Source organism: Elephantulus edwardii, unplaced genomic scaffold (genome assembly GCF_000299155.1).
Source record: "Elephantulus edwardii isolate Elephantulus edwardi_28Jun2011 unplaced genomic scaffold, EleEdw1.0 scaffold00025, whole genome shotgun sequence".
In the NCBI taxonomy this organism is placed as follows: Eukaryota; Metazoa; Chordata; class Mammalia; order Macroscelidea; family Macroscelididae; genus Elephantulus; species Elephantulus edwardii.
Genome location: NW_006399775.1, coordinates 1,441,826 through 1,456,653, shown reverse-complemented (window position 1 = coordinate 1,456,653; position 14,828 = coordinate 1,441,826). Strand labels below are relative to the sequence as shown.

At 36.7% G+C, this 14,828-nt stretch overlaps 1 protein-coding gene across 2 annotated transcripts in view; it reads left to right on the top strand.

The window, feature by feature from the left end:
• The window catches only part of DLGAP2 (discs, large (Drosophila) homolog-associated protein 2), a 301,058-nt gene that overhangs the window by 33,420 nt on the left and 252,810 nt on the right, over nt 1–14,828 (top strand). For both annotated transcript variants that reach the window (XM_006882844.1, XM_006882843.1), the window contains exon 2: nt 751–962. In XM_006882844.1, the coding sequence (XP_006882906.1) occupies nt 751–962 (212 nt within the window). The remainder of the gene's footprint in view (nt 1–750; nt 963–14,828) is intronic.

The window sequence follows — 14,828 nt, the reverse complement described above, 5'->3', positions numbered from 1 at the left end:
ACTCGACGGCACAAAACAACAACATTTATTTACGTGTGTGATATAGTTCAACCTCTATATGTATTCTTCTACTTTTTATTCAACTTGAAATCAAGAGTTAGGCTTAATTATAGTTCTCCTTATTTTATTCTTCACTTTCCTCTGTTCTTCACCTTTTTGCATTCATTATTTTCCCTCTTCTGTTTCACTAATCTCTAAACTAGATAGCTCTATCTCTTTTCAATTTTCTCATTTTAATATGCTTTTATACTAGATTTAAATTAATATAAGTTTATCACTTGGTAGCAGGGAAATAAACAATTGTTTATTTTAGTGTTCTTTTAAGATTTGAATGACAAAGTACTAAGTATGTATCTTTTTTGCACCTTACTTTGAATGATGTTTACATAAAAAGTTATGACTTTAAGATATTTTAGGGAATATATTCTCAAAACAGTTTAAAAGCAATATATGATAGAGTATTATGATTATCACAGGAATTCAGAATTAATGTTGCATAGTGGAGTGCATTCGGATCTGAGGGGGGAGGAATTGTATACCAATGAAGAAGTTTATCTTCTGCTTTTCGAAGAGAGGAGCGAACTGGGGTGGGGTGGGGGGTTAGAGGAAAAAGTGCAACAATGAATGACTGGAAATCCAAAATATCTGTAAATGTTCATTAAAATTAATAAAGTAAAATTTTAAAAAAAGATATGCTTTATAATTCTAAATTACAATATTGATGCATATTGTGTATCTGTTCTATCCTAGGTGCCTCAAGATGAATGGGGAGGGTACCCTACTGGTGGTAAAGACGAGGAAATACCCTGCAGGAGAATGAGAAGTGGGAGTTATATTAAAGCTATGGGAGATGAGGAGAGTGGAGAATCGGACTCAAGCCCCAAAACATCACCAAAGGTAGCAATTCGACCAGAGCCCTTGTTAAAATCCATTGGACAGAGGCCACTTGGAGATCACCAAACGTAAGAACTACTAATTTATCTTCCCTTTTCCAGAACAAATTATCTGCTTCAAAATTCCTCCCTAATCAAAATTAGCTCATTACAGGCTTGTTGCCATCAATTTAAAAATAAAATTACCGAGTTTGAAGTGTTAGACCATTAATTTTCAAGTCCTTTAAAAGAAAAAGAAAAAAATCCCCACCAAAAAACCATGACCTTTGGTTATTTATTCATTACATAATAATTTAGCAAATATGCTTTAGGCATCTTGCCAATCCAAACTCTTAGCTAGTGGTATCCATCAATATCTTTCAGAACAATCAAATTGTTTTTATCAAGAGCAAATAATTCTATCTGTGGGAATTTGTACGTTCAAGTGATAAAAATTATAATAAGAATTTTCTTATTTATTATCATTTCTAAGTGCCATTTCTGGGCAATTCTTATATTTGTGTATAGAAGGATGTATGTAGAATGGCGGGGCATAGATTAGCATAAATGTATTTAATATATGCTTTATATATTTGTTTCAAAGCATTAAAAGTAGTGCCCAGATTCTGAATATCCAATATAAGGACAACATTTTTTTTAATTTTATATTGGTTTGTGTACAACGATCATATACATTGTGTTTCACGCTATCCTTCATTCACATTGTGCTTCATACAATCATTCTGATTCATTATATTTAATAAAACTAATCAACATTGAACGCTATGCCCACCATTGCCCCGACTTTCCAGATCCCTGCTGAATAGTCCCCATCTCCTTTACCCAATTCTCTCTCCATTCATCAGATTGTACAACCCTATGATATCCACCCCCCCCCCGCCGCCTATCCTTATCTTTCTGTTCTAGTTGTTCTCCCTTGGATCTTTATACACGTTTTATTAGTTATCTTTCTATTTCTACAATAATGGTCTTATGTAGTATTTGTCCTTATGTAACTGAGTTAGTACACTTAGCATAATGCTCTCTAGTACCTTTCAAGTTAGGTAGTAATTTTCAAAGTCATTGCTCCTGAGAGCTGCATAGTATTCCATCGTGTGCATATACCACCATTTCTCAATCCATTTGATTGTAATTGGACATTTGGGCTGTTTTTATGTTCTTGAAATGGTAATGCTGCTATGAACACTGGTGTACAAATTTCCATTAGTGTCTCAGTTCTAAATATCTTAGGGTATATATTCCAAGCAGTGGAATAGCTGGGTCATATGGAATTTCTATGTTCAGCTTTTTGAGAAAACACCAAACTACCTTCCAGACTGGTTGAACTGTTTTACAATACTACCAACAGTATGAGAGTTCCTATCTCTCTGTATCTTCTCCAACATTTATTGCTTGCTATAGAAGGACAAACTTTTATACACTTAAATGTTTGTTTTATGAATTTATCCTCATTTTAAAATGCCATGAATCAATTCCTACTGACAAGAGGTTTTTCATAAAAGTCACATTCATTTTTTGTACATGCAGTCATTAAACCACTTGAAAAGGTGATTTTTCTGGCACTAAAGTAAGACTAAATAACTATATGTACCTATTTCCATTTACCAACAAATCTCAAATACACAATTGTTTAAATTTAAATATAATTTTTATTTTACACTGGTTTCCTTATAAAGTTCATGTACATTTTTTTTCACACCAGATCTTTCCAATTTCATTACTCACTCCTCCCTCGACCCATCAAATTGTGTGACCCTATGATTAACTCCCCCGCCCCGCCCTGCTCTTCTGCACTCCTCAGCTTCCCCTCCCCTTAGATCCTCATGCACATTCTACAATAATGGTCTTATGCAGTATTTGTCCTTATGGGACTGAATAAGTTATTTGGCATAATGCTCTCCAGCCCCTTTCAAGATAGGTATTAATTTACAAAAGCATTGCTACTGCATGCTGCATAGTATTTTATCGTGTGACTATACCATAATTGTGGTTGGACATTTGGACTATTTCCATGTTCAGTAATGCTGCCATGAACATTGATGTACAAATCTCTGGTTGGTGGATGAAATATGTTTATGGCATTGAAGTCTATGGGAGAGAGAATAGTCTAAAAGTATTATAATTTAGGGCATTATTTTTATCGTAGGAGTATGCAATGAGGGTTGTAGAGTGGATTATATTTGGGGCTAGGGGGTGGGGTTTGGGGAGGTGCGGGGGTGGGATTGTGTACCAATGAGGGAGTTTTTCTTTTGCTTTTCAAGGAGAGGAGCAAATGGGGGGGAGGGGTTTGTGCGGGGAGAAGGGTGCAACAATGAATGAATGGAATCCCAAAATCTCTGTAGATGTTCATTGAAATGAAAAATAAACAACCTAAATTTAAAAAAAAAAAATCTCTGGTTGGGGCTCAGTTCTTCTTTTCTCTGGGTATATTCCAAGCAGTGGAATAGCTGTGTCATATGGGATTTCTATGTTCAGCTGCTTGAGGAAATGCCGAATTGCCTTCCAGAGTGGTTGTACCATTTTACAATCCCACCAATCGTGTATAAGAGTTCTTCTCTCTCCACATTCTCTCCAACATTTATTACTTGCTGTCCTATTAAACTTTGTCTTCGGCATTTTTTAAATATCAATGTTATTTCATTTATTACCATTTTAAATGACATCTCTCAAGCTCAGTTATTTACTTGGAGAAGCTATAATTGTGCACGTTTTGTGGAGCAGAATACTAAGTCATAGGAATGAGGCACTGAAGGTCATAAAAATGAGCAAGTATCTGAATTAAAAATAGTCATTTTAATCCCATATGCAGTGATCTTCCATTCCGATTTTACAAAGTCTGTGTGCCAAAACACGTGAGGATATTCTGAAGAGAGGAAAAAATAAAATATATGACTGGCCTGGGAAACATCCCACAGTCATAACTCTCGCTATTAGAATTCTGTTTTTAGAAAGCGATGAAACTCATGAGTAATGAGTTGACAACATTTTCTTTGAATATCACAACTTAAACTTTAGAAATCCATCAGATAGTCTTTCTTTGGACATAGTAAATAGAAACAATTAAAATAACTTGTAAAAGGGGAGCGGTGTATGCAGAAGGACACAGGAAGATGATTCCATTTTTTTTTTTTTGCTAGAAAAGATGGGAGAAAAAGAAACTAGAAATGAGAAAACTGAAAAAGTGTTTCTTATAAAACTTGCCATTTTACCTATATATTCAGCCATTTAAAGTAGTTATGTTGGATAATGATTTGATTTTTAGAAATATAAATTTGTTAACACCATCTTTGTAACAGTGGCCATCCTTTTACTTTCTTTTTCAAATGGCTGTAGTTCCATCATGCACAACTCTTTCATTGGTGTGCCTCACTTTGTCTCCTCAGTCTTTCTCAATCTGGGGCACATTTAAATATTTGCATTTCTTAATTATAAAGAGGAACCCTGCTACCACAGTTGTTAAATGCTTGGCTCCTTAACCAAGAGGTCAGTGTCTTGAACCCACAAGCTTCTTCATGGAAGAAAGAAGACACAGGCTACTTCTATAAAGATTTACAATACTGCTAACCTTAGGTGTCAGTTTTACTCTGTCTTCAGGATACTACCAGTCAGAATCACCTTCACAGCAATAGGAAGGGTTATATTTTAAAAGTGAATATTTATATTCTTCATATATTCTCCTAAACCTGTTTCCTAATTTACTTAATTTTTGCCATTGGTTTTCTAGTTGACCATTCTCCTCTGAAGCTTTGAAAATATTCATTTGCACTTCATGAGTTCACAGAGCAAGTGCAGGTAATGACTGAGGAGCTGGTCTTGAATGATGCCTTTTAGAAAGGAGAAAAGAGACATCAAAAGAAATACCTGTGAGGAAAATCTTCCATTCCATTGATTGTCAATGTGGTAAATAGCTTGGGGCAAATATTTATGCTTGTTAGACTTAGCAATAAATTCATTCAGGAAATAATGACAATGGACTGAATATGTCCTCCACAATAAACTAAAAATGTCATGGACAATTTTGTTGTCATTGTTGTTGAATGTGCTGTTGAGTCGCTTGCGACTCATGGCGAATCTATGTACAGTAACTTTTAACTCTGCTCTATCCTGACCCGATCTCCATATCTCTGACCCACCTCATTACCCCAGTTATGGTGTCAATCAATTAAATCCCAGATCTTCTTGTCCTTTGCTGTCCCTTGACCATTCAAAGCACATTATCCTTCTCCACAGACTGGTTTCTCCTAGCTACATGCCCAAAGGATGTGAGACAGAGTCTCATAATCCTTGCCTCCAAGGAACAGCTTGGTTTCATCTTCTCCATGAAAGTCTTGTTAGTTCTCTTGGCAGTCAATGGTATGTTCAATACTCTTCCCCAGCACCACAACTCAAAGGCATCACATCTTTTTTCATCATCCTTGTCCATTGTCCAGCTCTTTCATGTATAGCAGGTAATTGCAAAGAACATGACCTTGGTCAGGCACACCTTCATCTGTAGAATAACATCCTTGCTCTCCAGTACTCTAGAGAGGTCCCTGATAGCAGATTTTCCCAGTGTAATTTGTCTTTTGATTTCCTGGCTGCTGATGCCAAGAGTGTTGATTGTAGAACTGAGCAAACTGAAGTGGTTTACAATCTTCAACTTTTCTACATCTATTCATGATAGTACCAATTGGTCCAGTGGTGAAAATCTTTGTCTTTTTGATGTTGAGAGCTTCAATCCGTACTGAAGACTACAGTCCTTGACTTTCTTCAGCAAATGTGTCAGGCCCTCTTCATTGAGCAAGTAAGGTTGTATCATCGGCATAGTGCACATTGTTGATGAGTCTTCCTCCAATCCTGATGCTATATTCCTCCTCTTAAAGTCCTGCTTCCTAAATGATCTGCTCTGCATACAGTTTGAAAAGGTATGGGGCCAAGATACATACCTGACACACTCTTTTCCTGATTTTGAACCATACAGTATTTCCTTTCTCTGTTTTGATGACTGTTTCCTAGTCTAAGTATAGTTTTTGCATGAGTACAATCAGGTGTCTGTGATTCTCATTCCTCTCAAGGTTAGTCACAACTTGTTGTGATGCATGAAGTCAAATGCCTTTGCATAGTCCATGAAACATAGTTAGACATTACTCTGGTACTCTCTGCTTTTGGCCAAAATTCATCTGACAATGGCAGTGATGTCCAGAATACCACGGCCTCTTCTAAACCCAGCTTGTATTTCTGGTAGTTCTCTGTCTATGCACTGTACCAGTAGCTTTTGGATAATCTTCATCAGGATTTTGCTTGTGTGTGATCTTAGTGATATTGTTCTGTAATTTCCACACTCTTTTGGGTCACTTTTATGTATCTTTTCCAGTCAGTTGTCCAAATAGTTGTCCTTCCGATTTCTTGTTTTATTCTACCGGATGAATAAGGCATGAAATTGCTAGCAAATTGTTTGCAAAAGATCAAGTTCCTAAGCTAGCATGATATTAAAGTAGAAGTAAAAGGGTATTTTATCTTCACATTACCAAAGTGAACTCTTTATCATCAAGTTAGTTCCAATTCACAGTGGCCCAGAGGCTACAAATCTTTGACAGGTGAGAGTAGAGAAACTGGCTATCTTTCTTCCAAGGAAAAGTTTGTGGATTTGAATTGCTAAACTTTTAGTTGCTAGCCAGACTTGTTATTTATGCACTGCCTATCTAGAACATTCTTTATATTGATAGCCATTCATTCATTCACTCGTTTCCATCAAATATGAACTAACTTCAAGTTGACCCTCCAGCAAGTCTTCCAAGGCTCTAAATTGCACTGGAGGAGATTACCTATGTTTCTGCTCCCACAAAGCCAATAGGCATTGCCTTTGGTTTAGCAGTGTAACTCCCTACAAATGACACCACCAGAGCTCCCTTACATTAACACTGTTGTTGTTGTTTTCTGTCAAGTCAGAAGTGACCCATAGCTCACCCTCTAGTGGTTTTTTATAGTCAGTTAATTGCATGAGAGGAGATTGTCCATCCTTCTCTTAAATTCTAATATATTGAACCATTCAGGTACAATCAAGAAACAGACAAGTTCTGAACAACCAGAGCTTGTAAAATAAGGAGGAGCATGATATAATAAATAAGAGGGGTTAATCAATTCATCTTACAAGCAGTAACAATTATTAGGACTTACATAATTATAATAATCACAACTGTCATTAATTGATTGCATACTTTGTGCTACTCTTTATAAATATACTCATCAATATAACCACTCTACAAATAGATACTATCACCAGCTTTAAAAGATGCAGTAATTGTCTCAACAAATCTGGAAGTCAATTCCAGGTCTATCAATTTTAATTCACTAAACTCCACTGTTCTTCCCTCAAGAGGAAAGTCTTTTTATTTGTGAAATCTCACACATTTAATCTTAAATCAAAATATAAATGAGCTTGCCACCATCATCACATATTGACTTTTCTCTCTAACTCCTTCCAAAATTTTTCCCAATCTATAATCTCTATTAATGATTCTAACAATTGAGTAAATTCTGACTCATAAACACTGAAACTTACAGAGAATATCCAAGGCTATAAACTTTTCAGGGAGCAGACTGCCACATCTTTCTCCCAAGGAGTAGATGTGGACTTGAATCACAGACTCTTTAGTTAACAGTCAAGTCTTTAACCACTGCATGAACAAAGTAACTTCATCTGTAACCTTATCAGTAACTTTATCAATCAGCTAAATTTTATTAATTAAACACAATTACTTTCTTGTCACTTGGGCAATTGACAGTATCATTGATGGACAGGAGATTGCAATTGAGATTGTTAACAGGTTCAGCTTGCTTGGTTCCACAATCAAGCTTGGCACTAGCAGTCAGGAAATCAAAAGATGAATTGCATTGGAAAAATCTGCTGTTAGGGATCTCTCTAGAGTGCTAAAGAGCACTGATGTCAGTCAGGAGACTAAGATACCATGATCCAGGCCACAGTCTTTGAAATTACTTGCTATGCATCAGCGAGCTAGCTGGACAATGATTAAGGAGCACCAAAGAAAAAATGATGCTTTGATTGGTGGTGCTAGAAAAGAGTGTTAAATATTCCATGGACTGCAAGGAAAACAAGCAGGTTTCTTGGATAGGGTAAAACCAAGTTTCTTTTTGGAGGCAAATATTTTGAAAATCTATCTCACCTACTTGGCACATGGCCAAGAAGGACCAGTCCTTAGAGAAAGACATCATACTTGGAAGGGCAGAGGGACAGCACAAGAGGGGAAGACCCTATATGAGATAAATTGACACAGTAATTGAGATAATGGGGTTAGGTGTATCAGACAGTGAGGCTGGCTCAGGATGGGGCAAGGTTCAGAGCTGTTGTGCACAGGGTCGCTATCAGTGATAGGTGACTCAATGGCAACTATAACAATGACAAAAATTTGTATTTATATTTTATTCTGATCAAAAGCATGTATAATTACAAGCAAAAGCTATTTGGCTTGAGCTTGTCAGTAACTCAGTGGTACATAACAAGAACAATCAATGTTGCCATGCTGATTTGATATATTAGGCTAATCTCTATGGAACTGTTATATCATTTTCAGCCTACAAAAAGAAAAATAATATTTTATTTGACCTAGGAATTTTGTTTAAAGAAAGGACACTAGCTAATATAAATAGTGTAAATAATCTTTGTGTACGTAAATACACCATTTGTACTAGATAATCTTTGTTTTTATTGTGATTTTCATGAAAGTTCACAGAAAAGTTGAATTTTTCATTCAGGTATTGTTGCACATTTTCCTCCCTAAATTTTGTTTTTAAAAAAATTATTCATTGTTCCATAAATTCTGCCCTCTCACCACTTCCCCAGTCCACTTTGCTATGTACCTCTTATTCTTACAAATAATTCCTAATCATATATTCCTTGTAAACAATTTTTTCCTTTATCTGTTCCAATGCATTGTTCATTATTTATCCCCTTTTTTTTTTTCAGTTTCCCCTCAATCCTCATGTCAGTTCTGTTTTATAACAGTAGTGTTATGCGGTATCTGTCCTTTTGTGACTGAGATATTTGACTCAGTATAATGTCCTCCAGGGTCACCCACATTGTGTAATATTTTATGAGTTCCTTGCTTCTCAGTGCTGTGTAATATTCTATTGTGTGAATATGCCATGATTTTCCAATTCATTCATTTGCTCATGGGCACTTGGTTTGCTTCCATCTCTTTGCTATTGTAAATAATGCAGCCATAAACATGGGTGTCCATATATCTGCTTGGGTGACAGCTCTTATTTCATTAGGGTATATTCCTAATATTAGAATTGCTGGGTCAACTGTTATTTCTATTTCCAACGTTTTGAGAAATCACCATACTGTCTTCCATAGTGGTTGCACCATTTTACACTTCCACCAACAGAGAATAAAGATTCTAAATTTCTCCACAACTTCACCAGCATTTGTTATTTGCTGCTGTGTTGAACTTTGCTATTGTTATTGGGATGGGATGGTATCTCGTATTTGATTTGCATCTCTCTAAGAGCTAGGGATTTTGAATATTTCTTTATGTGTTTGTTCACCATCTGAATGTCTTCTTTGTTCATATCCTGTGCTTATTTGGGGATTGAGCTGTTTACCTTTTTCTTGTTGAGGTGATGAAGTATTCTATAAATTTAGATAAGAGTCCCTTACCAGATATGTCATTACCAAATATTTTTTCCAGTCTGTGTGTTTCCTTCTTTAGAGATTTTGTTAGAGAAGTTTTTGGATGAACCTAGGGATTTAGTTCTTAGAAGTTCCCATTCATCTATTTTATTCCATCCTGGTTAGGTTTTTCAAGGTGCCTGGAAGACTGTTCATATTGTGGATTGAGATTCCTGGAATTCTTCCAAGCTTTTCTCTGATCAATTTTATAGCCCTTTTTTGACTTCTAGGTTCTTAATCCACTTTTAGTTCGGTTTTTGTTGTGTGTGTATGGTGTGAAGTGTGGGTCTTGCTTGAATTATCTACAGATAGTTTTCCAGCTTTGCCAACACCATTTGTTAAAGAGGTTTTCATTTCCCCACTTAACTGGTTTCCTCCCCTTGACAGAAATCAGTTGACCATAGGTAGATAAATTGATTTCTGTGTTCTCAATTATATTCCATTAATCTATGTGTCTGTCACCATACCAGTATCATGCTGTCTAGACCACTACAGCTGTATAGTAGGATTTGAGATCCATGACTGAGATACCTCCTACCTGTCTCTCATTTTCGAGAATGCTTCACCTATTTGAGGTCTCTTTCCATTCCAGATGAAATTGGAAATTGCCTTTTCAATCACACTGAAGAAGAGAATTGGAATTGGGATTGCATTGAATTTGTAGATTGCCTTTGGAAGAAATTTTCACAATATTGAGTTTTCCTATCCATGAACATGCTATATTAAATTTTGACAGGTCTTTTTTTGTTTCTTGTAGTAGTTTTATAATTTTCTTTAAATAGGTCTTTTGTGTTTCTAGTTAGATTTACTCCAACGTATTTAACCTTATGGTTATCTATTGTGATGGGTATTGTTTTTCTTAGCTTCAGTTCTGTATTCTCTTTGTCACTGTGTAGAGAAATCCAATTGAATTTTGTATGTTGATCTTGTATCCTGCCACTTTGCTGAATTATCAACTATGCCCAGTAGTTTTCTTGCTTGGTCTTTAGGGTTTCCTAAGTATATTATCATATCATCTGCATATAGAGATAATTTTACCTCCTCTTTGCTGGTATGGATACCTCTTGTTTCCTTCTCTCTTGTCTTATTACTATTGCAAACTTCCTAACTCCCTTAGGTTCTCCTTTTCAGATAAAATCTTGATCTCTCTTTTATATTTAATGGACAGTTTTACTAGGTAAAACATTCTTGGTTGACAGTTGTATTCTTTGAGTGTTTTACATATATCATTCTACTGTCTTCCTTCTCATATGGTTTCTGCTGATACATCCTCACTTAATCATATTCGCTCTCTCCTATAGATTACTTTTTGTTTCTCCTTAGCTACTTTCAAAATTCTCTCTCTATTTTTTTTATTCTAGAAAATTTTACTATAATATGCATTGGTGTTTTTCTTTTGGGATCAATTCTATATAGATCAACTTCTCTAATTCTCATATTCTCTAATTCTTCATATGGCTGGAAAGTTTTCTTCTGGTAATTCTTTCACAACTTCCTTGGTGCCTTTACTTGCTTCTTCCTGTTCTGAAAGTCTGGTTATGTGCACGTGATGGTGTCCTTGATGGGTCCCACATTATTCTTAGGCTTTCTTCTTTTCTTTCCTTTTTCCTTTTTGTTCTAGTAGATCAATACTGAGAATTCTTTTATTTTGCTGGTTCTGTCTTCCATCTCTTCAACTCTGCTCATATGTCCCTTTAACATGTTGACAGCATCTGAAACAGTTGTCCTCATAATCTGAATTTTGGTTTCTTGTTTTTCCAGAGGTTTGAATGTCTCATTTGTTTTATCTTTATTGTTTTGAATGGCTTTTTTTTAAGTTCTTCTTGACTTTTTTTTTAAGAGTCCTGAAATTCTTTGAGTTTGTTTCTCACACATTAAAAAAATATTCAATCATTGTTCTTTTGAATTCTGTGTCAGCAAGTTGCATCAGACTTTCTGGCTTACGGAAATACATTGATACTGTTTATGATCACTTTTTTATAGTGACATTTTGTTTTGGCTTTGTGTAGGATGTGAGGTGGTCTGCTTCTCCCATGTCATTACTATGGTAGACTTCTTTGTACATGAGACTTTAGCAGGCCCTTGATCTGATAACCTTGACTCAGGAGCATGCTACGCTGGAGGAGAGAAGGGCACATCACTTTACCTGAATTTCTCTCTGATTTTGACTCAAGACTAGCTTCAGTTGGGGAAAGAGATGACCTGTGAATCAGCGGCTTTCACAGTCAAACAACTGTCCCAAGTAGGCTTGGATTAAAGGATCTAAAGCTAAAGTACTGTCTCTGGAAGGGGAAAATAAATATCTCTGCCTGTGATATTGGTGCTCCTGACACAGGGCAGTAGGGCAGCATCAGGGCCATCTCCAGGCAGCAAGGCAGTGGGGTCTCTAGGAAATGGGGAAATAGTGCTCTAGGTGGGGGTGCATTCTGGGCCACACTGAAACTACAGCCCTTCAATCTGGCAGGCAGTGGTTCTGTCACTGGCCCAGGAAAGAATGTGCCTGGGCTGGAACACAACCTTTTGTAGATACTGGGGAAACAGGAAGATGGTCCTGGCCCAGTCATGCCATATAATAAGCCTTAGCATCTTGCAGTGGAACAACAGCAAAGTCCACGACCCATGACCAGACTGACCTCCAAGAAAGATAGGCATTCTCCTCTCAAGAGATTTATTGCCTATGGAAAACCTACTGAAGCATCATCAACAAGTTGATTCCAACTCAATGATATTTAACAACAATGATATAACAACAATTCACCTAAGTACTGTATTTTGAATTCACTGTTTTACTTTTTATTACTTGGTACCTTCCAGACTCAAATATATATACACACAAAGAGAAAGAGCAAGTTAAAGAGATACAATGCTGGATAGTAATGAAAGCATAACAAGAGACTAATGAACAGTGAAAAATAAGTGGTATGGGACATCACTTGAAGAACCTATCATTAGAATAAAGATGTTAGGAAAGATAGATCTGCTTAAGGCTACAACTAAAGATAGAAATAAACTTGGCATTTGGATGAATTAATGAGTCAGTGAATCAGCCAGAGCTGTTTTAAAATATTAAAGGAATTAGTTTAGAAAGCCAATTGCAAAAAGTATGTAAACAGAGATAATTTTGTAGCTGGAAAATAGTAAACACTAAGTGTCAAAAATTGCTGGTATGTGTATTAGGTATTCTTTATAAAAATTTTCTAGTAGTTTATTTACAGAATTTGAATACATTGTTTTCAAGAACAATTTTTTTCAATTTCCCTACCTCCCCCACCCATCAAATTGTACAAACCCATGATTAATCCCTTTGCTTTCAACCTCTGTCATCTCCTCCTGGATCCTTATACTCATTCTACAATAATGGTTTTATACCATATTTATCCTTGTGGGACTAAGTTAGTTCACTCAGCCTAATGCTTTCCAGTACCTCCCAAGTTAGGTAAAAACTTACAAAATTATTGCTTCTGCATGCTCCATAGTATTCCACTGTGTCAATATACCATAATTTCTCAATCCATTCATCTGTAGTTGGACATTTGGGCCATTTCCATGTTCTTGCAATGATGAATAATGCTACTTTGAACACTGATGTACAAGTCTGTTTGTGTATAATTTCTCATTTTCTCAGGATATATTCCAGTAGTGGAATAGCTGGGTCAAATGGAATTTCTATGTTCAGCTTTTTGAGGAAGCACCAAACTTCTTTCCAGAATGGTTGTACCATTTTATAATCCCACCAAAAATATATAAGAGGTCCTTTCTCGCCAAATCCTCTCCAACATTTATTACTTGTTTCCCTATTAAACTTTGCTACTGTTACTAGAAGGAATTGGCTGATATAGAAGAATTTCATGAAACACCATATGAACAAGAGCCTGTGATGATGAAGGAGGAAATTCAAATTGCTCTGAAGGAATTAGCAAAAAAAGCCTCCAGGAGTTGGCGGCATACCAACTGACTTATTTCAACAAACAGCTGCCCTGGATGTACTCACTAAGTTGTGCCAAGAAATCTGGAGGATAGCCATCTGGCCAACTGACTGGAAAAGATTGATATTTGTTCCCATTCCAAAGAAAGGTGACCCAAAAGAGTGTGGAAATTATCAAACAGTATCATTGATATCACAAGCAAGGAAGATTCTGCTGAAGATTATCCAAAAACGTTTGAGGCAATATGTCAACAGAGAACGCCAGATGTGCAGTCTGGATTTAGAAAAGGTCATGGCACTAGAGGTATATTATGATGTTATTGTTGTTGTTAAGTGCCGTCGAGTTGCAGGCGACTCATAGAGACCCTATGAAGGAGAGTCCTTGACGCTTGGGTGCCTTTCATCCTCTCTCCAAGTTCATAGGGTTTCCGGAGGCAAGCTATTATGGATGTGGATGCTACTCGATCTTGGCAGAAAGAAGAGAATACCAGAAGAATGTCTATCTGTCCTTCATTGACTATGCAAAGTCTTTTGACAGTGTGGATCACAACAAGCTATGGCTGACTCTGAGAAGAATGGGAATCCCAGAACATTTAATTGTGCTTATGCAAAACCTATACTTGAACCAAGAGGCAGTCATCAGAACAGAGCAAGGAGATGCTATGTGGTTCAAAATCAATAAGAGGATCCATTAGGGATGTATCTTGTCTTCATACCTTTTCAATCTGTATGCAGAACAGCTCATCCAAGACACTGGGCTGTATGAGGAGGAATGTAGCATCAGGATTGGTGGAAGAGTTACCAACAACCTGCATTAGGCAGAGGACACAACCTTGCTTACTGAGGAGGACCTGAAGCGATTACTGCAGAGGGTCAAGGACTGCAGCCTTCAATATGAATTGAGGCTCAATGTCAAGCAAACAAATATTCTCACCAGTGGGCCAATTGGCAGCATCAGCATGGATGGTGAAGAAATTGAGATAGTTAGTTTACTTGGTTCAACAGTCAACACTCTTGGTATGAGCAGCCAGGAAATCAAGAGACAAATTGCATTGGGAAAGTCAGCTGTGAGGGACCTCTCAAGAGTATTGAAGAGCAACAACATCATGCTGGACACAGCGTGCACCTAATCCAAGCTATAGACTTCTCAATTACATGTTATGCATTGGAGAGTTGGTCAGTGAATAGGGATGATAGAAAGAGAATGGATGCCTTTGAGCTGTGGTGCTGGAGAAGAGTGTTGAATATACCATGGACTGCTAGGAAAACAAATAGGTTTGTCCTGGAGCGGGTGAAGCCAGAATGTTCCCTTGAGTCAAGGATTCTGAAGCTTCATCTG